The following is a 27,464-nucleotide window of genomic DNA, read 5'->3' on the forward strand; positions in this document are numbered from 1 at the left end:
TTTCTCCCCCTTACTGTTTATGATCCATTGAGTCTGTCCCTGGAACACAGAACAGCACCTTTCTTGCGGATCTGTGCATGCCAGGCTCAATTGGACATTTCTCGGACTACTTTTAAATGTCATTTTCACGCTGACTTCAGAGACGCAGATGGGAGTTCGTGGCACACGTTCTGCCTAGCCAGGAAATTGCCTTTCATTAGATTGGCTCCTGGCATGTCATGAGCCATTGTGCTGTCACCGGTGAGATTGAGCGTCCCTCTTTCTCCTGAGTCTGCTGTCTTTGCATTAGCTGATGAATTAGATGCTTGTGAAAGTTACCAGACACACAGCCGTGGGACTCAAGTCCTTTAGCCGCAGAACAGATGCAACAGTGTGAAAAGCTTGTGCTGCCTTCCCGAAGAAAAACGATGGGTGGCGACAAGTTCTTGAGTCATTACTGATCCAAACCCGCAACCTAGAATGAAAAGGCTGAATACCTCATCCTGTAAGTATTAGTGTGGGACTCTTGGTCAACCTGGCCATTGTGAAATTCCCATTGATTGGGGCTTACGCAGTTGTTTAGATTGTGAACAGTCTTTAGGAAACAAGGGACCGTCTCTCTTTGTACAGTGCCTAGCACCAATCTCCTATAATAATGGAACACTTCAGCTGTACCAAATGGGAGCTTTGGTCTCCGATGTACATTAGACCTAAGGTTTATTGTAAGTAGCACCTGCATGCGCTAGGAAGAAAGCTGAAAATTATTGACAAAGAATGGGGTTTTGTCAAACTAATAGTTTTTGTGGCTAAATATTTTCGACTGAATTTTTCTAAGGGAATGTTTCATTTCAAATTGATTTTTTTCATCTCAATTTTTTTGAAAACTGAAGAATTCTCAATTTTTTGTCCACCCCCCTAACTACACTTAAAAGAATAATATCCAGGTTTGTGTGTGTCACTTTTTTTCTTCCTCTAACTTTTCCAAAAGTTCTCCCAACTTCAAAAAAGTTCCAGAGTGGCCAAAGGGAAAAATGCTTCTCAACTCAGTCACTCAAGCTTTTCAAAAGTTGAGGAAACAGGTTGGTTTGAAATGAAAATTTTGTTTAGAAGTATAATGAAAATTTTTCATCTGCTTGCCAGGGGTGGAAAAAAATTTTCAACCAGCTTGAGCGATGAGTAATGGGCTGAAATAAATCAAAGGATCTAAGGTCAGATAGTAGGGAAAGCTGTCCTACAGTGAGATCTGTTAGACTGGTATTTCTGCAATCAGTGCATGACCCTAGCGGTGTCATGAAAGAAATTGGGAAGCGGGGAAGGGTTGTTTCCACTTGGTCAAATTGTCACTAGTGTTTGCCATCCCAGCAGCTTCCACTCGATTCAGAGGCAACCTGAAAAGGTTGAGAAGACCCTGAGCCATAGTGCTCCCAGGGAGGTGGCTAGAACTCCATCTCTGGTGGTTTTTTTGAGGCTGCTCTGGACTAGTGACTTGATAGCTGGGGGGCAGAGGGGATCAGTTGTGCCCTGGGAGACTGGATCTCTGCTCAAGTTTCTTTGCATGGTGCCTACATATGTTCGAGCACATCTGGAATGTAGCCTTTCCCCCATGGGTCGCCGCCTTCATCCCAAGCCCTGAGAACGTGGGGTTCAGAGCTGACCTGTGGTTGTACCTTTAAGGAGGACGGTTGTCAGCTTTTAGCCAAACTTGAATTTATGGTTAAAGCACATTGCTGGGAGTTGGCATCATGGGCTCTGTTCCCAAGTCTGCCACAGACTGGCTGGGATCTCTTTCCTTCAGTAAGCCCATCCATATCTCGCTGCCTCTGTTTCCCTATCTGTGAAATGGAGATAATGATATTGCCTTTGCTTAGTCTAGTTAGAGCAGGACAGAGGCTCTTCCTCACCATGCCTGGGCAGCATCTAACACGCTGGGGCCCTGCTCTCAGCTGTAATAGTAATAAAAATCCAGTTTCCTCAGGCTATTTGCTTTCAGGGAAGTAATATTACCAGGCATGCAGCAGGATGGGGCTGACAGAGAGAGCTTGACCCATCTGGAAGGGGCCTGATGTTCAGACAGAAGCTGAGCATTCAGCTTCTGATGACACACACCTTAAAGAAGTTGGGCTAAGTTGGGCTCCCGAAATCACAAACACTGGAAAATCTTGACCTCAGTTTTTAAATATCTTCCATGGCTGCCTTAGGGCCTGCTTCTCGATCACAGTCGGGCCCATTTAAGAGGCTCTGGCAGGGGCCTCTGAAGTGGGCACAGATGTCAATCTTTAAGGCTGCTTTATGCTGCCAGTGGTATAAAGGGGCCTTAGTGCAAAGGAGAACCAGGCCTTCCATTTCCTTTCAGAACAATAGGCTAGGCAGCAGCTTTTCAGAGAGAAACGAAACGTGCCCTGTTTCTAAATGGCTGTGCCAAGAGGGGGCAATCGGGGACAGCTCCTGCAGCGCCCAAGTTTTAAAATGTCTCTGTTGGTTTGGACCAATCACACTGAGACAATGCGAGGTATTAAATGGCTCAAAGACTGGCACTCTGGATATGCCAACTGCCCCATTAATACACGGCTTCTTGGGAAACATCCTCCACCCAGCACCAAGGCTTTAGCTACATACAGATAGCGAGCCCCTGTTCGACTGACCCAGATCCTGCTGCAAAGCAACAAGAGGGGGTTTTGTTTGCTGTGCCCTGGATGGCTGCCTTCCCGCCCATCTCCCTGGAGTAACTTGGCTGGTGATATTTGGGTCAGGGGTCCCTTCCGGTGCCATGGGCTTATCGCATCGCTCCGGTTAGAATTCTGTTCCAAAGAGGTTCTTCTCCGGTACTCACGATCATAGTATCTGAGCGCCTCATGTCTGTGCTCATGGGAAGGTGGGAGAGGGGAAGCCGTATTTTTATGGGACATCATGAGCCTCGCCTATTGACATCAGTGGATTTAGGATTTCACTGCTCTCTCAGGAAAGCCTTAGTTACAGTCTTAGCTAGCTCACTTGCAGTGTTTCTTGATCTGATTGTCATGTTTACCGGGGCACTGAGCCTCCTGGGTTTCTGTCATTGGTTCTGCCACTCTCTTGTCATACGCTCTCTTCTGAAATCCACGTGGCTATTTATTATTTGTATAGCGATTATGCCTGAAAGCCCAAATGGAGGGGGAGGGCTCCATGTGCTAGCAGTTGTATGCCCATTACAAAATGAGTCCCTGCCCCAAAGAGCTTGCCTGGCAAGAGGCAACCATGTGTAGGGGCGGTTACACATGGCCCTGATATGAGGGTGATTTATATAAACAGCAGTCTCGGCACGCCGGATGCCAAACTCTTATCGAGCGTAGGTGTCGAGCAGAGCTTGACAGAGGATAGCAGCGTGGTTCAGTGGATAGAGCATCCCATCAGCCAGTAAGTCAGGAGACCTGGGTTCCCTGTTCTGCCACTGACCTGCTGAGTGTCCTTGGACAAATCACGTCCCTCTGTGCCTCGGTTTCCCCTCTCAGTCTTCATTTGCCTGGGCTATTTAAATTGTAAGCTCTTCTAGGCAGAGTCTTTGTCTGTACAGCCCCTAGCACAATGGGACAATTGGCTCTACTTGAATATAAATAATCAATTGGATTTGAGGGACACATTTAACATGATTCTTAGCTCGACCCATGCTGTAGGTGGATTAAAGAAGGAGCTGCAGCCTCCTGATAACATGCTTAACGTTACGTGAGGCCTGTTTGAAATGCCTCGTATGGCATCCCATGGTTGGCTTTATGGAAATTCATCCTAGCCGAAAGGATCAGGGTGGAGAGGGTTTGTTTTTAAAATCCAGCCTCCTTTTAGCTTCAATTCCTGCTGTGCCAGAGCCTGAATGCTCATCCCCCCATGGCTGCCCTCTGCTTGAGTGGGTGGCAAGATGAGGCTCAGATGCTCTGAGCTGAAGGACGTGAACCAGGCACTAGTTCTGCAGCGCTCTCAAAAATGCAGTTTGTGGTTGAAGTTCATGGATGTTCAAGACCAGAAAGGACCATTGTGAACAATCTAGTCTGAGTTCCTGCATAACATCGCCCAGAGCATGGCAGCTAATGAGTCCTGCATCCAGCCCGTATCTTGCGGGGGAGCTAGAGGGGCTGTCGCTCCAGAGAGAGCCTCCAAGTGATGGAGAATCCATGCACGTCTCTTGGGAAACTTCTAATGGTTAATTACACTCACTGCTACATGCTGGCATCCTTTGATGGTTTCTAGCTTTAGTTGCTGGCCATTGGATCTTGTGGTACCTTTTCGCTAAAGAGCCGTCAATGATCTGGTGTCTTGTCCCTATGTGGAGGTACTTATGCACCATGTTTAAGTCACCTCTTGATCTTCTCTTTGAGAACATAAAGGAGCTCGGTCTATTCAAGTCTTTCAGTGCAAGGCAGGTTTTCCAGACATTGGATCATTCTTGCAATTCCCTTCAGCATCCTCTACAGTTTCTCACACTATCTGCTTTCGAGTCTTGGGCAGCTTCCAGCAAACACTAGTGCCATATTTTAAACCCAGACCATCCCTTTCCTTTGACAGCTCCTTGTCGAGCACGGTTTGCAACTAAACACGGGAGTGCAACTTTTCTTGTTCCCAGCTGTTCTTGTCTGGTTCCTGTACCGCCATTCTAATCCCCACGTTGACCACCAAAAGGGATCATAGGGTGCGTTATCCGTTGTAGATCACACAGACCAATTAGTGGGGCATGAGAAATACGCCTAAATGCATTGGTGAAATAGGGAGGAACTTACGTGCACGCTTAATGTTAAGCAAGTGCTTTGCTGAATCAGGGACTGGGGGAGGGGCGGAATTTTTCACAAGTGACAAGTGTGTCTGTGGAGCCGAAAGATCTATCTACATGGCAGGATAATGCACGGCAAGGCAGCAGGCAAATCTGTAACACGCCAGCTTGCCACACAGTAACTTCCCATGCGGACACTGCTGAAGTCCTAGAGTGCAGCTTAGCGTGTTGCATTTCTCAAGCAGGCATATGCCACGCTGCGCTCAGGGACGTTCACGGTGCAGTCACAGCGACTGCACCGGCCGTTACTGCATGGCCAGCTGGTGCACTCTAGATTCACGCCCTGGCTGGCCATGCAAGAACTCACTTGGTAGAGAAGCTCTGGTTAGTCTAAGTGAAAGTCACTAATAATTGTAGTTTAGGTCTTTCTGTATTATTTCTTTGTCCTCGCTTGGGCATACGGCTCCTCCCAATTTGCAGCCACCTCTGAACTTGAATCTCTCTGCAGGTGACTTTCTTCTAGCTAATGATGAAGGGTGTGATCTACAGCTGGGCCCTAACAGATCACTGCAGCATCCTCCCCACTTAAACTCCACCTCTACCGTTCTTCAACTTGATCTCAGCCATGCCAGCTTGGTTTAATGGTGACCCAAGATATTTAGGCTCAAATATTTAGGCTTCCCCTGAAATCAGTGGAAGTTAGGATCCTAAATACGGTGAGGATCTGGGCCGTACTCCTGTCTGAAGCATTCGGGTAAGGTCTATTAATTGTATATTAACCCTTTATAAACGGGGGTGGAGGAGCAAGATAAGCATTGAGAGCATGATGATTAATGTCACAGCCCAGTTTGCAAAGCACTCCAGAAATCCTTTAGGGCAAGCGTTATGGGATATCTGACCATGATGATGTCACCAAAGGACACTCTGGATTCGGTGATGGTGAGAAACGGTTCCTCTTTCATGCGGCGAGGTTCTGAGCTGCATGTGCACAGCTGGGGGCGAGAGTCTTTACAATAATGCCCCGCTGGTGAACCGTGCCCTGCGGGACCCTGTCTGCTGGATGGGAGGGAACCCAGAAGTGGGGTATGGAATGCCCCGGACAGACACTAGGGATTGGGAGTTTATACTCTGGAGGCTAACGCTCTTAGCTGGGAGAGGCCTCTCCAGAAGGGAGGGCACTCGATGGCTTTGCAGTCTCTGCAGTGGATGTTTTAAGACTAAAATTTAAAGGGCAGGGGGAATAATGGGATATTTCCAGTACAAAAGCTCCTTTTTGTTGACTCCGTTGTCTCCTGATCCCAGCCTCTCAAAGAGGCCTTTTCTTCCCCCTCCACCAATAGGCTGGAGCTGTCATGGGAGGGAGCCCTTGGCTGCTTTCCATGTGCTCTGCCAAGGAATGTGGCTAAAAAAAGAGAGAAAACACACAACAGTGGAATAGTTGGAAGGGTCCCTTCCGATGCAGCGAGCGCTGAGCTCCAAGCAGATACCATGAAGCGGTAGCAACGGCTGGGGAACTCCCTTCTACCTTCGCTGGACCAGGTTTGGCATTTCTTCTGCTCTCTGGCTTTACCATTAGCTATAGTATGGTCACCAGCTGGCTGATTTTTTTATTTTTTTTCCCTTCCCCTTTCCGTGTTAATACACTGTGCAAAGGGAGCCACCCGCCTGCTTGAGGATTGTCTGTTGGAGGACAGGGAGGCAGGAGTCCTGGTTTCTGCTTCTGATTTGTCCTCTCTCTCTTCCCCCTACCCCAAATACTGTGCCTCAATTTCCCCATCTGTGGAACGGGACCAGATCCTTGCTGGTGTAAACTGGCATAGTTACATTGTAGTCAATCTAGCTACAGTACTTATCTGGCTCCCATTACTTAGTAGCCGAAAGCCTCACAGTCTTGAATCAATTTATCCTCACAGAGCTCTTGAGCAGTAGGGCAGTGCTATGATCCCCCTTGTACAGGCCGGCTGGACCTTTAAGGCCAGCTGGGCCCAGCCGGGCCATGAGCTAGCAGCTGTCCCTCAATCTCCGGAGTGACCCTAGCTGGATGTGAAGGAGACTTTAATTATAATGACTGACCCCACCTGTGTCTAGGGGAGGGGGGAGCGGAATCAGCGAGGGCTCCTTAAACAGAGCTGTGAACTCAGTCAAGGAGGGGGCCCAGGAAGCCAGCTGGAAAGAGACCCATACGGAGCCGGCTGGATGCCTCTGGAGGGGCCCTGAAAGGAGCAGGGAGAGCCCAGAGGGAAGCTGCTAGTGTCCCTAGAAAGGCCCGTGGAGGGGAAACCTGCCTGGAGGTAGCAGCATAGGAGAAACGCCGCAAGCAGGTTCAAGAGTCGAGGGGAGGAGCTGCTCATTCAGAGATTTACTTGGACTTTTTGTTACCCCAGAAAGGGATTGAACTTTTCAGCGAGCTGGCTGGAGGGCCAGACCTTGGGAGAGTCAGGACACGGTTGAGGCCAAGGAAGCAGTGACATGGGGCGCTAGAAGCAAAGTCCCCTGCACTGCTATGTCCAGGCACAAGGGGGTGCTGCGGCACAGGGACTAAGTGACTTGCCAAAGGTCACACAAGGAGTTGGTGGCGGAGCAGGGAATTTAACCCAGGCATCCTCAGTCCCAGGCTAGCACCCCTATCCCTGGGCCCTTCTTTGCAGCACTCACAGGCCTCCCCCTCAGCGGTGGGTCTGACCCAGGAGGATTAATGACGGCTGCTGGGGCTTTAGGGGACTCTGAATCAGGACTCCCAGGTTCTCTTCCTAGCTCGACCAGTGGCACGTGGTGTCCCCTTTCCGCACCTCCGTTTCCTCAGCTGTAAAATGGAGGCCCCACAGCTCCCCTCAGACTCGGGGAGGTTTTAGCGGTGTGATGGCTGCGAAGCGCTCGGCTGATAAAGCACTATCCTGGGTGAGCGTGAGGCAGTCTTATTGCCTGGCAGGGGTGAGACTTTATTCACTGATGATTGCAAAGTGCTTTGAATACGGAAAGTTGCTGAGTGCTTAGCAGTATCTGGTGCAGAGAAGTTTCTTTATAAGGCTTCATTTCCCAACACATTTTAAAATCGATCCCTTGGCTTCTTTCCTCCTAAATTGTCGAACAGGCAAGGCTGGGGTATGGGAGGTAGTTAGGGTCTGCTGTCATGCAGATACTGCTCCTCCATTTGCCCATCTGCAAAGGGGATTATGCCCCTCATTCAGGTGCCGATGGTAGGAAGGGTGGTCTTGGGGTACAGCACTGGATTGGGGCTCAGGGTTTTACCAAGAAGGAGGACATGCCAGAGGCTCCATAAAGTCCACTACAGACTTGGCTATTGATACTGATTTTATATGGAAGGTGCCCAGAGGCTATGGTGATGGGCAGCAGTATAAGAACTTATGACACATAGATAAGAAATTTTCTGTTTGATTCCTGGCTCCTCATGTGACCTCAGGTAAGTCAGTTAGGCCCAGATCCTTGAAGGTATTCAGGTTTACCTATTAGGTTCTGGGCCTTAATCGTTCTCTTCCTCAGTTTCCCCATTTGTAAAATGGGACTGATACTGCTTTTTGTGAGAATAAACTGATCAAGAATATGAGGCACTCTGTTAGTTCCCTCAGCGGCGGGAGTCATAATTACCAACGTAGTCAGAGTATCACCCTTCTCACAAGCATCTTACTCCTCCGCATCGCAGGGTTTGTCTGATGTTTGCCAGAACTTGCCTTTCCGCCTACGAAATCTTCCAGCCAAGAACCCTGGAGCTGTTTTCGAACACTAGTGAATCATGCCGCGCTGCCACCTGGGAGCTGGGGCTCGTTACCTGTTTAACAAAAGGGCCATCTAAGGGGAAGTCAGTTGAGTGGGAGCTCTCACTCCCAGCTCCCGTGCTCTATCCACTGGCCCCTGCTGCTGTCTCTTTTGGGTTCTTCTCTGGCCCTCGGGCGTTTTCCCCTGCAGCCCACCCCCAGGTAGGGAAGGAGGTGAGCTAGGAGGCTGTTGTGAGTATGTGGAGTGGGAGGGGCCCAGTCAAAGACAGAGAGGGAGTGGATGGGCCCCCGGCCCAAAGGAATTGAGTTCAAAGATTCCTTTCACTTTTCTCCCTTCTGACCAGGCACCTGAGCAGGGCCAGTCTGACCCTAGGAAAGATGAGGTTTCCGACTGGATGACTCTAAACTTGGAATGTGAAAACTCTCCTTAGCTGGGATGCCTACAGGAAACTTGGCAATGGTTATGCCTTGGTGGGCTGATCACTTTCGCCTTGTACTCCGTCTGACTCCATCTGTTGTCGCTTTGTCTTTCTGACTTAGATCAGAAGGTGTTTGGGTCTTTTTTGGGTCTGTGTTTGTACAGCCCCTAGCACCATGAGGTCCTGACTAGGGCTCTTAGGCACTAGGTTGACAAAAATAATAATCAAAGCAAATCTTCAAGATGTTAAATCTTTCAAATCTGGCTCTGCCCTCCCTCTCCTCCTCTCCTCAAATGGTCTGATGAGTCTCGGTTGGCTAATGCTGTTCAGAGTGACATACAGCAATGCCCAGGAGTGAACTCGATGGATGGGGAGAGGCTAGAGACGCAGCAGCAATAGATACAGGCTGATACACTCGGAGTCGGGGACAAGGAGATCTGCTTGTCGTCTTGGACAAAGCACTGAATGCTGAGCAAACAGCAAGGGGCTGATCCAGAGTCAGATCTTTCTGAACCCAGCTGCAGTTGGTGGGTATCTCAATTTGGAGCCCCAACTAACTTTCACCTTGGCTTCTGCTGCTTGCTCCTGACCCTTTGGGAGTCACGTGATGCAGATGGCTGGCCTTCAATGGAAGCCTTGTGTGAAACTGACAAAGGAGGATTGATTTCTAGCAAAGGGGAGGGAGGGGAAGTTGATTTTTTTTTTTTTTTTGCTGCTGTTCTTTTGGCAGGATAGGGCCGTGCTCCCCCTGGGGAGTCGGGGAAACTCGAGCCAAACAAGGCAACGTTGATTTCTAACATCCGTCAATTTTTTTGGAGGCTCGTTGAGCTCCCTTTATCGTCATGCATCTGGCAGACGGCGCAATCTGAGGCAAAATTATGCTAGGTCTTTCCAGAGGCCATTTGTGACCTGTGATGACCTGGAGCACCCAGCTGAGCTCAGGGCTCCATCACATCAGGTGCTGCACAGACAACACAGAGCGAGACAGTCCTTGCCCCAAAAGGTCTGCAGCCTAAATGGACCAGTCTGGCAAAAGACAGAATGATGATAATCCCGTCTGCGTGACGAGTTTCTTGTTTGGTACTTTGATTGTACAGCCTTTGAGGCAGGGGCTGGCTGTGTTCTGGGACTTGACAGCACCTATTCCTGGTCCATGAGTAGGGCTGCTAAGTGCTACTGCAATACCAATGAGAATCACCCTCGTTTTATGGATGGGGATGAAGCACAGAGGGGCTAAGCCCCAGATGTCTTTTTTAAAGGTACTTGGACATTGTTCTGCTCATGTTGCACGGCCTAACTGGGTGAGGTGCTGAAGTCTCATTGAAAGTGAATGGGACTTAGGAACTGAAGTTTTAGGTGCCTCACGCAGTTAGACCTTGCAACATGAACAGAGCAATGCCTCAGTGACCTGTCCAAAGCTGTGCAGTGAGTCCACGAGAGAGCTGGGAATAGAGCCCCCGGAGCCTTGCTCCCAGTCTGCTGATCTATCCACTAGCGAATGCTGCTTCCCAGAGTCAATGAGTCCTGGCTCCCAGCCCTTTGCTCTAACCATTGGACCACGTTGCCAAAACTGAGAGCAGGGATTTTGGGTTCTAGTCTCAACCCCAGCTCCCTTCTTCGTTCAAACACCTGCCATCAATATGAGTAACTGGAGAAAAGGCGAAGAGATGCAGATGTTCCCTTCTAGTCCTGGTTCCTTTACCAGATGTTGCATGGTCCATCCAGCGCAGCGTTTCTCAAAGGCGGCCACCAGCAGATTTTTTTGCAGCCGTGACAGCCTCCAATGCCTGGGCAGAGCTTGGGGTTGCCAGCAGGGATCGGCGTCCTGCACCATGCACCCTCCTAGGGGACGTTCAGCAGCACTCCTGGGGACACATGGGGCCTGTGTGTGTAGCACCAGAGGTGGTTCTTGTCAGTTGAGGCAGCTGTGGTGTTTAGTCCCCTGGGAAGCTCCCCTGCTCCAGCCCAGCTGGGGCACAGAGAGCCTGGGACGCAAGCTCCGGACCTACCTTGCCCGGGTTGGGTCCTTGCTGAAGTGACAGAGAGAGGGTTTGTCAGAGTGGCCACCAGCAAGAGTTGGTGACCACACTCTGAGGCCACCAAAAATGTTGTGGTGAGAATCCCTGGAAGTGGCCAGGGCACTAAAAAAGAGCTTAAAATCATGAGGTGAGAGCACCACGGATGCTCGGAAACCAGCTGGCAAATCAAACAAACCCTGAATCTGTGATTTTTTTTCATGAAATCTCCTGACATTGCTAAGCCAATCCAACACTGCGAAATCCAAGCAATTGCAGCTTCCGAGCAGCTAGAATCTTTCCTGCTTGTGAGATCTTTCGGACTCTTCGGGGCAGGGGATGCTGCTGTTGCTGTGTTTGGAGAGCACCTGGGACGTGCTGAGCCCTAGTCCACAGTTCCAGATGCAAGCTGACTGTATATTCTCTCTGTGTTGCTGTGCAAGGATAATTATTTTGCTTTCTCTCCCCTTTTATTTGCAATGTCTTTCTAGGATGCCAGTGTTCAACCCTCTAACAAGGGGCTAGAGAAGAGCGAAGCCACATAGGAGAGTTAGAGGCTCTGAGGGCTTCACTGCTGCTCTCCTGAAGGCCAAGCCACCTGCACCTTTAATATTTATTCCCCCGCCCTCCTCTGACCTAAAATGCTGACGATAAAGTTGCCTCAGATATTCAGGGTTCACCAAGTACCTCGTGTGAGTATTGTCCCACTTCACCCCAATCCCGTGTCTTGATCTGTGCAATTCCGGTCTGTCTCTAAGCAGGAACTAGATTCAAACAGGCAACCTTCCACACAGAACGAGCCCCAGCTTTGTCTCCTTTGTTGACCAGGCAACCGCATTCCCCAGCCAGGAGCTCTCTACTGCATATGGGAGCCATCTAGTGGCTAAATAATATATTGCAGTTGAACCCTATATTACAACACGGAGCTTTGGGGGGCTCCATGTAATTGGTGCATACAATATGGAGTGTACTGATATATCAAGCAATCTGTTGACTTAGGAGTGGGGAGATCAAGTGAGTGGGGATGGAGTGCAGGGACCAGGGTTAGTTCTGGTTTTATTTAGCATCTTTGTAGGTGGTATGGGGAAGGCATGTTAAATGAAATTCACACGCTACCAAAGGGGGCCAAGTTGCAAATACCACGGAGGACACGCGCGTGCCATACTAAAGGGATCAGCTATGGGAGCAGTAGACAAAACAAGATTCACCTGGAGAAAGTTGCGATTAATTTATCCAGGATGGAAAACAATTCAGCACACACAGGGCCTCGTTTGTCTCTCCCCTGCCGGGGTATAAATAGCTAGGAGGGACCCCCATGAAGTTAGAGCAGGGGTATATGTGGAGTTATACCACTGAAGTCAACACAGCCCTGTTGGGATAGACCTGGGAGAATCAGGGCACGAGGTCAATGAAAGAGACAGACCTGGGAGGCAACCAGTGGCAAAGGCTTTAAAAAGCCCATGTTAACTTCCTGAGGCTTTTATTTATATATTTATAAGGCTGTTCTGTGATGTGGTGGTACCAGCGACTGATTTATTATTCTCTTTGTACAGCTCCTAACGCCATGGGGGTCCTGGTTCATGCCTAGGGCTCTGGGGTGCTACTGTGATACAAATAATAAAATCTCTTTAAAGGAGGACAGTCGTTACCCCCCCATCCCTATTCAGCAGGACCACTCCCACTTCTAAAACACCTGCACGCACACTTAGTAAATTACTGATTTGAACAGAACAGCGTTTTGCCGTCTTTCTCCTATCAGTCTGCTTGTTCCGATTTTTGTGTCCTCCGTATTCAGGATCTTGTCCCCAGTGGGCATAAGTCTGTCCAGATCCATTGGAGCCAATGGGGCCAGATCCCATGTAGCTGGTGTAAATGGATGCCACTCCATTGGCATCACTGGGCCAAATCTCCAGCTGGGGTCAGCCTAGACCCTGATTTACAACAGTAGAGGATCTGGCCCACTTGTCTTTGGGATGAGATCAGCGCTTCCCCAGCATAACGTGCAGTGAGTGAAATGACTCTGAGTCGTGAGGACAGGCTGGGTGGGTGGCGGGTCAGGTCCCCTGCCCCTGGCTGAACTTTCTGAACAGTGAGCATAAGTCAGGCTCTGTTCCCGGAATCCCAGCCCTGCCTCTCCCACTCGGCGGTGATTCCAGGACAGATTGTTGCATCAAGGATGGCCCTGCTTCTCTCCTCCAAAGGGATCTCCGTGCAGCTCCCAGCACAGAAGCCTACGTGGAAAATCCCCCAATGAAAGAGAGGGACCCTGATTCTGCTCCTGGTCCAGAGACAAACTCCCCGTGCTGTGGGGGGCGATGGATAGGACTCTGCCCTGGGGGGTGGGAGACCTGGGTTCTCTTCCCAGCTCTGCCACTGACCCACTGGGCGACCTTGGGCAAGTCACTGCTCCACCCTGTGTCTGTTTCCCCATCTGTACAATGGGCTGTTGATACTGACCTCCTGTGGAAAGCATTTGGAGATACTGTATAGGGATGTCCCAAAGTGGATTTCACTCATTAAGGGATGAAATAATGCCTCCTTGTGGTTCCCTCTGACCTGATGTGAATTTTCTCCCTGGGCAGATCTTCTGGGAGGATGGCATCATATCCGGCTACCGCCATCCAAAGAGCTCTGCCTTGGACTGCATCCTGAGCTCCTTCCAAATGACCAACGAGACTGTCAATATCTGGACCCACTTCCTCCCGACCTGGTAAGTGACTGGTTGGGCTGCACCACATGAAGCTCGACTCCTCAGCCGTGGGGAGATGCTCGTCCTGCCGGGGAGCGTGGCTTCCTGGGGGCACGGACACATTCAGTGGGGGGGCAGGGAGCTCAGTGGTTTGAGCATTGGTCTGCTAAACCCAGTGTTGTGAGGGGGCCATTTAGGGATTCAGGGCAAAAATCTGTCTGGGGATTGGTCCTGCGTTGAGCAAGGGGTTGGACTAGATACCTCCTGAGAACCCTTCCAACCCTGATATTCTATGATTCTATGAATGGAGATACCTGTGAGAACTGGGGGGGATCTTTCAGCTAAACTCATCTCTGTCGGAAAAAGCCGATGGGTTGAAACTCATCATGGGGGAAAAGGGCGGTTTCAATGGAATGTTTTGTTTCAGCCTCTTCAAAATGAAAAATTGGGGGTTTTCCGGATCAAAGTGACTCTTTGTTTAGATGTAAAGCCAACTAAAATAAGAAAACCACTGCTCATCAAAACAACGCGCGTGAAAATCATCAAAATCATTGACCTGGATGAAACTTTTTTTTTACTTTTCGTCCCATTTCCGAATGGGAATTTCTTTGCTTTCTTGAACTTTCATGGGGATGGAAAAACTGTTTTGCCACCCAGCTCTTCACTGCTACCTGCCTTTCGCTGCTGTGGCACGGGCCTTGGTGGACGGTTGCCAATCTACTGCCCAAGGCTTGCACATTGTTACAGAGGAGACGGGACTGAAAGGGTCCTCCTGGGTCAATAGAGGCCAGTCCAGGCTGTTGCAGGCAGCCCTCTCAGGTCATCCCGTTAAGAAACTGCTCGAGCTCAAAATTCAAACCAGCTGATTGTTTGCCCCACCTCTTCCTGTTGGGCTGACTGCTCTTTGCCCAATAGTCAATATGAAGAAACGACAGCTGGGTCCCCAAGCAGCTGTTAGCCCTTCAAGGAACCCATTCCAGCAAAGGAAGCAGGGTGGTCTAGTGGCCAGACCAGGGGACTGGGAGTCATTAGTCTGGGGTTCCAGTCTTCGGCCTCTGAGGGTGAAAGAAACCCCCCTGGCTGGCCCGTGCCAGCCGACTTGCACTCCTGGGGCTTGGTCTACACCAAACTGGGGTTTGTGAGCCCTTAGGGGTTTGCTAAATGTATCAGGGGGTTCTCAGAAAAAAATTCTGTGAGGACAGACAGACCTGTCCCTAAGGTGACCAGACAGCAAGTGTGAAATATCAGGATGGAGGTGGAGGGCAATAGGATCCTATATAAGAAAAAGACCCAAAAATCAGGACTGTCCCTATCAAATTGGGATATCTGGTCACTCCAGCCCCTGTGGGGGCTGGCAGCCTGATCCCTGTGACCATGACTTCCTGGCAGAACAAGTTTAAGCTTTGTTGTAGTTGTGCGTTGTTTGCCTGGACTGCTCAAGACCCAAATACTTGTGGGAGAAACTCTTTATTTGGGTTGGCTTCCTGCTGTTTCCTGTCTGGTTCTCCGTGATGAAACGTGCAGGAGGCTTAATCAAAGTGATATGAGCTACTAAAGTTTGGGAACCAGGGGTCTACGCAGGGCTGTCTCATTGCAGTGCTTGGGCTGGAGCCTGGGCTCTGAGACCCCCCCCCCCTCCACCCCACAGGGTCCTGGAGCCTGGCGTTCTGCCTAGCCTGGAAGCGAACATTGCAATCAAATAGCCCTACCCCGCGAGTCTCAGTCGACTGGCACGGGCCAGCTGGGGGTCTTTAGGTGCTGTGTACACATCCCTTGAAGGAGCAGTGTCTAGTGAGTAGAGCAGGCGTCAGGACTCCTGGGTTCCATTCCCAGCTCTCCAAAGGAACGAGGACCTAGTGACTAGAATAGGGGGCTGGGAATCAGGGAATGGTCTCTAGGGCAGGGGGGTATGGGGAACCAGGAATCCTGTTCTGTTCTCTTCATCTCTGCCTCAGTTTCAGCATGTGAGAACTGAAATGACAATGCTGCAGAGCTTGATCTAGAAACTCCAGAGGTCTGGTTCCCGGTTCCTAAGCTCAGAGGGTGTGGGAAGTTGGCCCAGACCTATTAACGTCTGGGGGGGGGGCGCTATCATCCTTGTGATGCACCATCCCCATTTGTGCCTGTTTGATCTCTCAGGTATTTTGTGTGGCGGTTCCTGGTGCTCTCTTCCTCCCTGGATTTCTGCAGAGATGCCTACAACTGGCCTTTCCTCGTCTACATGCTGCTGGTCTGCCTGTACCCCTTCACCTCCAGCTGTGCCCACACCTTCAGCACCATGTCCACCCACGCCCGCCACATCTGCTACTTCTTTGACTATGGCGCCCTCAGCCTCTACAGCCTGGGTAAGTCCAGAGCTGCCATGTGGCAAGCGGCCAGCGGCAGCGAGTTAAAGACGAGGCCAGAGGGTCTCTGGGCCTGTATCTAGGGAGGGGCTCGAGACACAGAATTCAGCTCTGGAATCCGGATGCCCTCACCAGTTGGATCCACGGTCCTGGGTCAGGTGCAGCTCTGTTTAACAGCCTGGCCTTTGGGAGTGCACTTCTCCTTCTGGGTCAGTCAGGCAGCTTCCCAGGCTACACTCTCGACTGCTGTAAATCAGCACTAGGGCAACCAGACAGCAAATGTGAAAAATTGGGACGGGGTGGGGGTAATAGGAGCCTATATAAGGAAAAGACCCAAAATCGGGACTGTCCCTAGAAAATCGGGACTGTCCCTAGAAAATCGGGACATCTGGTCACCCTAATCAGCACAGCCCCATTGACTTCAAGTGACACCAATTTACACTCATGGGAGATCTGCCCCTGATTAGGAAATCTCACCACAGTGAGAAATACAGACTCTCTCCTGTCTTTGGTTGAGAGCTCTGAGATGCACGCCCAGCTGGCTCCCCTCTCAGATCGCTTCATGTCCCCTGGGCTCTGGAATCTGCTCCCCAGGTCGATCGGCCAGAGCCAGTCTGACTTCTCAGTGTGGTACTGCCCTAAAGCCTCTGGAACAACTGATCGATTTCAGTTTGGGGAGTGAGTTCTCTCTGGACTAGGTTTTGCCAACAGCCTGAAGTCTAAAGCAGGGAAAATAACAGATTTTTTTCTAATTTTTTTTATTCACTGGCCATTCTGGAAGAAAAATTAAATTAAAAATGGAACTCCCCATGAATCAGAAAATCCAAAGCATTCCATTTTGGGTTGAATGAAGCATTTAATTCAATGGAGCATTTTGTTCTGTTTTTCTGAGCATGTTTTTTAATGGTTTAAAGAAAACAACCACCTAAAAATGGAAGTAAAACTTTGAAATAAGCAGATTGAAATGTTTCGTTTCAGAAAACGTTGAAACGGAACTTTTGATTGTTCGTTGGCGTCTCGTCCCAACCGAAACAATGCGACAGGACGGGCATTTTTGGTGTCACTGAATCCACTTCTTCTTGTTGTTGCCAAAAAAAAATGTTTCAGTTGAAAATCTCCGCCCAGCTCTATTAAGCTCCCAAAGGTGGTTTCATAAAGTTCGCTGGTTTCCCTGCCGCTAAGCGACTAGCACTGGGATGGCCAACCTGAGCCTGAGAAGAAGCCAGAATTTACCAATGTACATTGCCAAAGAGCCACAGTAATACATCAGCAGCCCCTCATCAGCTCCCCCCCCCAGTGCCTCCCACCCACCGGCACCCCCACCGATCAGCACCTCCCAATCACCTGTTTGTGACGGGCAGGAGGCTGGGGGGAGGGAGGGGAAGGAGTGAGGGCACGGCAGGCTCAGGGGAGGGGGTGGGAAGGGGCGGAGTGGGGGCAGGGTCTGGGGCAGAGCCAGGCGTTGAGCAGTGAGCACCCTTGGCACATTGGAAAGTTGGCGCCTGTAGCTCGAGCCCTGGAGTCGGTGCCTATACAAGGAGCCTTGTATAAACTTCAGAAGAGCCGCAGGTGGTTCCAGAGCCATAGGTTGGCCACTCCTGGACTAGCAGAATTGTGAGCTGGAGTCTTTTATCAATGCCATCCCATAATGTAGTGTGTTTGTGTTATAGGCTGTGCTTTCACATATGGAGCCTATGCGATGCCAGACCGTTGGGTTAACAGCACTTTACACCATTACTTTGTACCAATGGCTGCTTTTAACTCATTTATCTGCACCAGTCTGTCTTGTTACTCCCGGTATGTAAGGATCTATGCAGTACCAAGAACATATTATGCAAAATATCAGGGCGTTATCCATTTGTCTGCTCTGCAAAGCCTCCTTGCATCTGTTTCTTTGTGCATAATACACTAACACCCCAGTCAGTCAGCAGATCTGTCCTATTAGCTTGTGAGGCAAATTATTCCACACCTAACACCCATACAACCCTTGCTGATTTCAGCAGGGGCTGCACTGAGTGGGACTCGTGCATAATTTCACAAGTTTGTTTTGAATGCAGTGCCGCGTTGGCCTGTGGAACTCCTTGCCACAAGATGCCACTGAAGCCAAGAGAACAATCTATGGTTACATGACATAGGATAAAAACAATGGACATGGGGCTTCAATCTTTCAGGTCATAAGCCAACCTCTAGCTGACAAGGGTCTGGGAAACATCCCCATGTGGTGAGCAGGTTAGTCCATAACTATTCTTGCACCTGTCTGAAATGTCTGGTTCTGTCCACTGACAGACAGGGTGGACGAAATAATATATTTGATTGGACCAACTTCTGTTGGTGAGAGAGAGACTCTTTCAAGCTTGTGCACAGCTCTTCGTCAGGTCATCCACTCTGAGACTGGACGCTGGTTCTCCTGCCCTGGCTGCTTTCACTCGGGTTGCTTCAGGCAGAGGATAAAGTCCCAGCCTATTGTATCATCTGTTCTGTTGGAAGCAGGTGCCTTCATTTCAAATGCTGATCAAACAAATCCCTCTGTAGAGTCATAACCATTCAGTCCTTAAAGGGAGCCAGTACCCAGGTAGCATGAGAATTGGCATCTAGTGGTGAGAGCAGCGGATAGGGTGTCTGACCTGGACTCCTGGGTTCTATTCCCTACTGAGCTACTCTCTCACTGCCGGACCTTGTGATCACTTCCATTTCCTATATCTCAGCCTCCCCCATCCCCCAGTCATGGGTCTATCCTCACTGCAGGCTAAGCCTGGGCTCTGACTCAGGTTGAGCCCTAGTCCCCTCTTCCATCCACACACACACATCAATCTGACTCAGCTCAGCAAGGACTCGGGTCCAACCCTGTCATTTTTGCAGTGTGGGTGCAGCTCAAACGGCAGACCCGAGTCAGAAGGTCGGCACAGTGCAGTGTGGATGCATTAGCACGGCTGTGAGACCTTGGTCCAGCAATTGTAAACCTGGGTTTCCACTGCAGTGTGGACGCTCAGACATGGGCTTGGAAACAGTCCACGAAGCTGTCTCACCGGTGTGGGTTCACAATGCAGTGTGTACATACCCTGGATGGATAAATAATTCTACATACCCCAGAGGGGTGTGGTGAGAATTGAATGTCCAAGATTTTCAAAAAAGTGGCAACTGGTTTCAGAAACCCAAAGGGGCTTCATTTGCAGAATCTCTGGGCAGTCCGAGCCCCAGCTGGAGTCTGTGGGAGCTGTCTGAAAATACAGCCCCAGGGCATCTCTAGCCAGGCACCCAGACAGTGGCAACTTCTGAAATCGTTGACCAGATGGATGTGCAAAGCACATTGAGATCCATGGATAGAAAGCAGCAGGGAGAGGTGCAAAGTGTGTCACCTGCAAGGAACTAAACAGCTCAGAGGATGTGGAAATAAATAAGTATTGGTTAAATTTCTGGGCCATGACAGTCTTCCAAGTAAAAACAGTGCAACAAGCGGGTCAGTATCTCTCCTGCTTTATGCAGCTGGAGGGAAGTGTTGTTATTTACTGTAGGGCTAAGACCTCCTGCTTTCCCAGGTTGCTCCCCCTTCCAGCTCTCTTCTTAATCTTCCCTTGCTGCTGGTCTGCTCTTGAAATTGACGAGAGCAGCTGCTGCTCCCGCCAGGTCATTGGGCCTCAGTCCCGAAGCTGGGAAATGAAGCATTTTTTAATTTGAAGGGGAAGTTCTAGTCTGAAATGTGACTGTGGGAATGGTCCTGTGTAGAGCTGGGGGGTTCTTGCCTCTCAGTTACTCCAGATCAAATCTCTTTTTATTCGCTGGCGAAAACAAGGATGTTCTGGCTGTTGCTTCTCCTTTTCATACATTGTCACTAATAATAAAAATCTTTCAGGTCCATGTTGTGCCATCAGGAACCCACATGCAGTCCAACTGCCTTCCCTGGGTTTATATAGCTGATTGGAACTAGCAAGCAAATCTGCTGCTACAGAAAGAGGAATAAAATCCAGCTGGCTCTGCAGTTAATGGTGCTGTGCAGGGCTATAGGAGGAGTTCTAAGCAGCATAGCTTTATTTTTGCCATTGAAGTCGGCAGAGACAACGCTGCCTGCCCACAGATCTGCTGAGAAAGGAGTTTTGACGTTGCCATTCTATTTTAGAAAGTTACAATTTCTTTCTTTTTTTTTATGAGCATATTTTCCACCATAACTTGAAACAGAAATGATCAGGAATGGTGTCCAAGTGCTGTTATGCAAGAATGCAGCAGGACTCGGCAACAATTGTGACTTATTGTCACCGCATTCTCGGTGCAGACTTAACTTGTAATCAAACTACACACACTTCTGGGAGTGGGAAGGGGAGAGGAAATCAAGCATCATTCTGGATTTGGTTGGGATCATACTAACTACAATGAATGGGATGCTGTCATGTTGTTTTTGACTCCCTTCATTAGTTTTTTGTTTTGTTTTTTGTTTTTGTTTTAAAACACAAAAAAAGCCATCCAATTTTTACAAAACCTTAAGAGTGATGATAAATATTCCGCTATATATCTCCAACCAAATTCCCTGGTTGCCTTCAAGTGCATGAGATCATCTTGAAAGGGAAATTGACTAGAAACAAAAATTCCCCTGCCTGGCTTGCAAATGCATCTTGGGGTGAAATTCACTAGGAAGAAAAAACATTAAGCTGACCAGTCTGTGCATTTTCCAAGCTGAGCGACTTGCAAACAGTAAATTAACATTTCAGTCTAACATGAATTTCATCCTGCTCTCTGCTGTTAATCACTCAGGCTTGGATTTTCAAAGGTGGCTCTAAGAAGTTAGACCCTCAATTGGAGGGAGTTTGGTGTCTGAGGCCAGTAGGGACCCTGATCAGAATAGCCATTGCAGAATAAACTATTAGGCAGTAGCTGTTCCAGGATAATCTGGTGTCCACACAGTAATATGGACTAAAAGACACTTTTGTTACAGAATAATTAGTGTGCTTCCAAAGCAGAGTAATTACTCCAGAATTAAATCACCTTTGCACTGGAATCGAGTGCCCACCCTGGAGCGGTTACAGGATAGTTTATTCTGCAATTGTCAATGGCTATGTAGACAAGACCTTCATCTCCTTTGAAAAATCAATCCCGGCTTCAGTGTGCGAAGGTTCCTTTGTAGTAATTGACTTGTGATGATTGCTCTAATAATCTGCGCTAATAAACCAAGGCACTGGTAAAAGGGGGAAGATTTGGTTTGGTTTCAGCATCCTTTCCAGAACTGAGTTTAGTGAAGCTCATGGGCAGCCCTTAGTGACTGCGCAGCTCTTAATCCAGATCTCTCCCTGTGTGATTCCCAGTTTCCCGGAATTGGAGTGTCCCCGGCTGAGCAAGGTTTTACGGACAACGGCCTTTGTGTATCCCTTTGTCTATGACAATATCCCGCTGTTTTATAGGGTAAGTCCATTTCAGGAGCCATTTGGGGTGGGGCTCCCTTGCCCTAGGCTCTGTAGGGAAATTTATGAAGATACAGCCCTTGATGCAAAGAACTTAGTCCAGGATTACTGTACACCAGTAGCTCCTAGGGACCTCACCTAAGATTGGGTCCCATTGCAGTGGATGCTGCAAAGCCACTACCCCATAGAGCTGACACTCTAAATAGACAAAGGGTGGAAGAAAGGAAGCATTTTCTCCCCCATTTTACAGATGGGGAAATTGAGGTACAGAGAGATTAAGGCCAATTTTTTTCCAAAAGGGACTAGATTTGTTTTGTTTGCTCTTTGGGGGCAGGATGTCTTTTTGTTCCTGTTTTTGTTTCGTTTGCATCCTAGTCCAGAACTGGGGCTTCTAGGCGCTATCCCCATAACCGTGACTTCTGGATGTGCACTGTGAGACCCCTGGAAGAGTCCTGACTTCCTAAGAGCAGGGGCTCAGCACTGTTTGTTTTCAGATCAGTCCCTCTGAGGTGTCTTGAGTTGGGGGTGGGGGCAAACTGCAGATTGCTGTGGCAAATGTTGTCCCTGTCCCCACTGGGAGGCTGCGGGAGAGCCAGTGAGGCGTCGGACTCTGGAGAGCGGTTGGAACCCAGGAGAAGGCGTTTCCAGGAAGACATTAGCAGTTTTTAAAAAGGGAGTGTCTCTTTAATGCCTCCTGCAGGGTTCTGGCCAGCGATGCAAACAATAACGGCTTCCGTGGCTTGTTTTCCTCAGCAATGCAGGATGTGACTCAACCTCAGCGGGAAGGAACCGCTCAGGCTTTTTATTTGCTCCCAGCGCTAGCAGGCAGTGGCTGTGTTGCAGAGGGCGTGGGCTGGGTGGGTGGAATACAACAGCAAGGCGGAGCAGCTCTTGGTGCTGCGGGATACAGGGGTGGGGAATTGAGGCCTTCCTGCTCCTGGATCTGCTGCCATAATCCACACCTGGGTCTGATCTACGCCTGAAACGTAGGTCGACCTAGTTATGTCGGTCAGAGTCAGGGGGTGCAGAAAAGTCACCTCCTCCCCATTAAGCCTGGTGTAGCACTGCTAGGGTGCTGGAAGAATTCTGCCGTCGATAGCTACTGCCACTCAAGGGGGTGGATTTACTACAGTGAAGAGGGGAAAAACCTTTTCGTGGCTGTCGCAAATGTCTACACTATAGGGGCACAGCTGTAGCGCTTGTAGGGGAGATGGAGCTAATGTGGGGCTCTATCCCTTCCGTGGGGCTGGACCACTGAGATGATGGGCCGGCTACAGCACTGGCTAGCAGAGCTGGGTCTCCAAGCTCAGTTGGCAAAGGGTTGTGCTTTTCAATCCCTACGTCCCAGGTTTGACCCTTGCTGCTGATCCTAGAACTGTAGGGTTAGAAGGAATCACAAGGGGGGGGGTCTAGTCTAACCCCCCTGCTAAGACGCAGGATTTGTTGTGTCTGAATGTCTGATGACCCACCCCGGGGTGCTGCATTTCCCAGGCTGACCCACACTGGCTTCTGGGGGACTCGGGGGTCTGCCTGGGGCAATGCAGTTGCCGGAATGGGACCTAAAGAGTTAGGCCCTGCTTTGGGAAAATGCTCAGTGATGTAAGGTAGGCAGGGTGGAGATAGAGCCTTGAGGTTTGCAGTCAGGATTGCTAGGTTCTATTCCCAGCCCTGCTACTAAACCTGCTGGCTGATCGTCCCCCTCTGAGTGCCTCAGTTTCCCCTCCCTGTCTCGACTAATTACACTACAAACCCTTTCTGTGGGTACGTCCCGTGTCTGGCCCCGATCGCTGCTGGGGCCTCTAGACAGCTCCAAGCTATAAATGACAAGTAATGATACAAAGGAAGGCGAACATTACTAATTCATCCTCACGGCTTCTCGCTGAGGTGTTCCTGTCCTGCTTTGACAGAAGGGGAAACTGAGGTGGGGGAGGGAAGTGACTTGCTCAACGGCATCAGCAGGATAGCTGAGCGTGGAACCCAGGAGTCCTGTCTCCTATAGGTCCATGTTCTAACCACTAGATCACATGGCTAGAGCCAGGAAGAGAACCCAGGAGTCCTGACCACCAGTGTAACCACTAGAGCACACTCCCACAGCCAGGTTAGAACCCCGGGGTCCTCACTTGTCTTCCCTACAACTACTTCTCCTCTCTCCCACCCCATCCCTGTTTTCCCTGCAGCTTCTGTTCTGCGTCGGGGACGGCTGCACCTGGAATGATGCCACCGCGGGTTACTTCTACCACCTCTTCTTTGCCCTGCTCACCGGCTTCCTCTTTGCCTCCCACCTGCCAGAACGCCTGGCGCCTGGGCGCTTTGACTACATTGGTAAGGGGGGGAACCCGGCTCCTGTACCCCAGCCCACTCTGCAGGAGCCACGTCCGTGTGTCTCGACGCCCTGTCGCAAGGCCAGTCGACCAGAGCCAGCAGGGCATGTCGCACTGTGATGGCTTCACCCCTCCTGCGGCCTCAGCCCCCCGCTCGTCCCGTTCTGCCCCTGGTTGCTCGCTGGGGATTCCAGGAGGCCTGTGACCTGCTCCACATGGAGGGCGAGGTGCCTGACCATGCCTCACCCCCCAGCTACCCCAGTTGCCTGCACGCTGCAGACCCAGCCATGCTCAGGAGCCCAGCACTGGACCCTCCTGTCCCGGTGTCTAGATCTGGAGTGACTCTGTCCACCAGCTTGCCCATCACTTATCTACCTATGGGGTGAATCCCTGGGAGTTGGGTGTGGGGGCAGGCCAGGTGCAAAAAGGCCCTTTAGAGCCTGGAGCCAGCTGCAAAAGCAGGGAGGGATGTTTTCTTGGCCTCTCTCTCTTCCCTTTCCCCGCCTTCCTCTCCCAGGTCCAAGACCCCCATCAGCCCCTTTCTAACCCTTAGCCCCCCGCCATCAGCTCAGCCCCTTCCTGCATCCCCCCCACACCCACTTCCCACTAGGCAGGTCCCTTCCCCCACCCCACCTGCCCCTCCCTGCCCCAGTGAGTGTTACCCAGAGTGGTGATCTCTCCCCTGCGCTTATCTCTCGGCAGGGCACAGCCACCAGCTGTTCCACATCTGTGCAGTGGTGGGCACACACTTCCAGCTGGAGGCTGTCCTGTCGGACGTGCGCTCACGGCAGGCCTGGCTGAGCACCCAGGCCCCGGCGCCCGCCTTCTCCGCCACCTTCGGCACCGTCAGCCTGGCCCTGCTGGGGAACCTGCTCATCATCGGGGGTTTCACTGTGGCCCTGCTACGCTGGCCGGGCGGCTCCTCCATCCTGCAGAGCACCGTGCCCGAGGCGGGCCGTCCCAAGGAGCAGTGATGCCCACCCACCCGCCCCCAGGAACAGCAGGTGAGGGCGGCTTGGGGTCTGGGCCCAGAGAGGGCTGAAGGGAGACGGGACCCTAGAGTGTGTGTGTGTCAGTGCCTGGTGGGATCCACCTCTCATACCTCAAGACGGCTCCATGGGGGAGGGGCCGTCCTGTGCCTTTGTCACAAGGTTCCCAGACGAACGTTCCCTGAAGTGGGGGTGCTCAAACCTCGGGCTGAGCCTCCAGCCCTAGATCCAGCTCTCACCAATAGCCCATACTCCCCTAGAGCTGGGAGAAGAACCCGGGCGTCCTGACTCCTGATCCCCTGCTCTGACCTCCTGTGACTGCAGCTGTCCTCCCGTGAGGCCGCAGACGTGGGCCGCTAGTGTGACACCAGTGACAGGAGGCCTCCGGAGATGCTTTTGACTGTTTGGATTTGGGAACTGGGTGTGATCCAGGGTTTTCCCCTGAGCCGAACCTCAGGGCTGATGCTGTCCCCTTCTAGCCCCTGGATGGCTTGAAATCCAAACTGGAATGGGGCAGCTTGACTTTATTACTGGCCAGAGACAAGATGAGAGGCACATTAGCAGGACTTCTGGGTTCTATTCCTAACTCTGGGGAGTGCGATTTTTATGGCTAGAGCAAGGGGCTTAGGAACCAGGACTCCTGGGTTGTATTGCCAGTTCTGTAAGGGAGCCTGGTCCTAGTGGATAGAGCAGAGGACTGGCAGCCGGGACTCCTGGGTCAGTTCCCAACTCTTGCACTGACTCAGTGTGTGACCTTGGGACAAGTCACTCCCTGCTCTGCGCCTCAGTTTCCCCATCTGTAACCAGGCTAATACTGCTTGTCCGCCCTGCCCAAAGCCCTTGGAGATGCTCGAATGAGAGGCCAAGCAGGGACCCCACTTAGCCGGCTAGAAACCTCCATGCACGGGGCCCTGATGTTTGCATAAGCTCACAAAAGTCGCTGGGGAGGGACAGGCACAGCTACAACCACAACATGCTGATAATCATCCTCTTTCCTGGGGCAACTGGGGATGTAAATTTCGTAGGTTGGCCTTCACCCTGGGCCTGTATTTTGGGCTCCCCTGAGTTTATCTAACTAGCTGCTGGCCTTGGTCACTAACCGCCCACCACCACCTCCCAGTAGCTCCGCTCACTAACCGCAGAGCCGCATGGGCTCTCTGCCGGCCCCGCCAGCCTGCTAATGTCTCACCTGCGCTGTCCTGCATCCCCAAGGGGAGGAGCTTGATGCCAATGTGCCAGCTGATGCCCTGGGGCACCAGCCACCAGAGCCACTGCAGCTTGAACTAAACAGCCCGGCTCCTAGCCGGGGGCCGTATCTGTGGATCGGGCGTGGAGAGGGTCCCGTGGGCAAGGAGCTTGGCGGGTCTATGGACCGAGGTGAATCCAGTCCTCCACTCGCATGTTCCTTTTTCACCAACTGATGTCAGGAGAAGCCTGGTTGGTGCCTCCCACCCTGGGTGACCCAGGGCTCTTCTGCGCTGTCAGGGATGTGTCCCTGGGAGTGGGGTGGGGGGTTCATCACATGATGTAGTCTTGAACGAAAGAGTCATCTTTAATTCCCGGAGAGTCCAGGGCAATCCTGGAGGGTTGACAGCCCTAGTCAGGAGGGGCTGACGTGAAAACCAGGCTGGGGCAGGGGGAATGTGGTGAAGATTTGTCTTTTACAACAGGGCTAGTTTTGGTGTGGGAGCATGCTGGATTCAAATCTAGATTATATTAAGCCTGGCTGAGAGAGAGAGAGAGTGAGTGTTGTGGTTTCCAGTGTATTTGTGTGTGTGTGTGTGTGTGTGTGTGTGTGTGTGTGTGTGTGTGTGTGTGTGTAGAGTTTACTGTGGGGTTGTGTGTGTGTGAGAGAGTGTTATGGTGTGTGTGTGGTTGACGGTGTATTTTTGTGGGGTGGTGTATTGTATGGGCGGTTACGGTATATTTGTGTGTGCACACGTGGTTTCCGGTGTATATTTGTGTGTGTGGTTTACAGTGTATTTTTGTGGGGTGGTGTGTGTGTGTGAGGGGTTACGGTGTATTTTTGTGTGTTTGGTTGTGTGGTTTACAGTGTATTTTTGTGGGGTGCTTACGATGTATTTGTGTGTGTGTGGTTTATGGTGTATTTTTGTGGGGTGTATGTGTGTGCATGCAGTTTATGCTGTATTTTTGTGTGTGTCTGGTTGTGTTGTTTATGGTGTATTTTTGTGGCATGTGTGTGTGGTTTATGGTGTATTTTTAAATTTCCTTCCAGCTCTGAGCATAAAATCTCTCTTTCGACTCCCGCCCAGTGACCCGTCCAAGGAGAAGTCCATTGTCCCCTCACAGGTGATGCCAGTAGAGGGTTCGCACTGCGGCACGTTTCTCATTTCCGCTCTCCTGTCGCATTGACTCTTGGCTGAGCTTTATGCCCTGGCCAAAATCTGCCTCCAGATCCCTCCCTGAGAGTTTCTACGCGGCAAGCTGGACTCTGTGATTGCGCAGCCCGGGTGGACAGAGGTTAGCTGGAGCCGAGCTAGCGCGAGTCTGTCTACCCTGCACTGCGACTCACACCTCCGCCTGGCCCTGGAGGGGCTAACAGCGCTCAGAATCCGGCCCCGGGGAAATCAGTGTGCTGCCCAGCTGGAGATCGCCACGTGCCTAGGGCCCAGCAGTGGGGGGTCTTGTTCTGGAGAGCCCCCAACCGCCATCAGTCCGGAGGGACGTAGCTGAGAGGGTTACGGTGTGTGTTTATAGGGCCTTCGCAACAAGGCCAAATCATCCGGAGAGGTAAAGGGGGGAGACGCTGAGGTTTTGAGATGGTAAAAAGCGACTGACCCAGCCTGGGCTCGGGGTGACAGTTATTCCTGGGCTGTGCAGAGCTGACAGG

At 50.9% G+C, this 27,464-nt stretch overlaps 1 protein-coding gene across 5 annotated transcripts; it reads left to right on the plus strand.

Moving 5' to 3' along the window:
* The first annotated feature begins 261 nt into the window (after window positions 1-261).
* On the plus strand, window positions 262-27,151 carry PAQR6 (progestin and adipoQ receptor family member 6). Of its 5 annotated transcripts, none has more exons than XM_050929777.1 (9): window positions 262-484; window positions 11,374-11,574; window positions 13,465-13,592; window positions 15,711-15,916; window positions 17,587-17,713; window positions 21,208-21,304; window positions 23,481-23,625; window positions 24,327-24,628; window positions 26,850-27,151. In XM_050929777.1, exons 2-8 carry the CDS (start codon window positions 11,524-11,526, stop codon window positions 24,596-24,598), a joined length of 1,026 nt encoding a protein of 341 aa, XP_050785734.1. In that variant the 5' UTR covers window positions 262-484; window positions 11,374-11,523; the 3' UTR covers window positions 24,599-24,628; window positions 26,850-27,151. The 5 variants fall into 5 exon arrangements, with proteins under 5 accessions (XP_050785734.1, XP_050785732.1, XP_050785733.1 ...); XM_050929775.1 differs by lacking the exon at window positions 262-484 and adding an exon at window positions 5,985-6,253; XM_050929776.1 differs by lacking the exon at window positions 262-484 and adding an exon at window positions 5,985-6,253 and having other exon boundaries at window positions 26,887-27,151.
* Window positions 27,152-27,464: the final 313 nt, after the last annotated feature.

Source organism: Gopherus flavomarginatus, chromosome 20 (genome assembly GCF_025201925.1).
Source record: "Gopherus flavomarginatus isolate rGopFla2 chromosome 20, rGopFla2.mat.asm, whole genome shotgun sequence".
Taxonomy (NCBI): Eukaryota; Metazoa; Chordata; order Testudines; family Testudinidae; genus Gopherus; species Gopherus flavomarginatus.

Coding starts and splice junctions, on each gene's coding strand:
- PAQR6 (XM_050929777.1), top strand. CDS start 11,524: ATGCTGACGATAAAGTTGCCTCAGATATTCAGGGTTCACCAAGTACCT. Junction 13,593..15,710: donor ACCCACTTCCTCCCGACCTG/GTAAGTGACTGG, acceptor TTGATCTCTCAG/GTATTTTGTGTGGCGGTTCC. Junction 21,305..23,480: donor ATATCCCGCTGTTTTATAGG/GTAAGTCCATTT, acceptor TTTTCCCTGCAG/CTTCTGTTCTGCGTCGGGGA.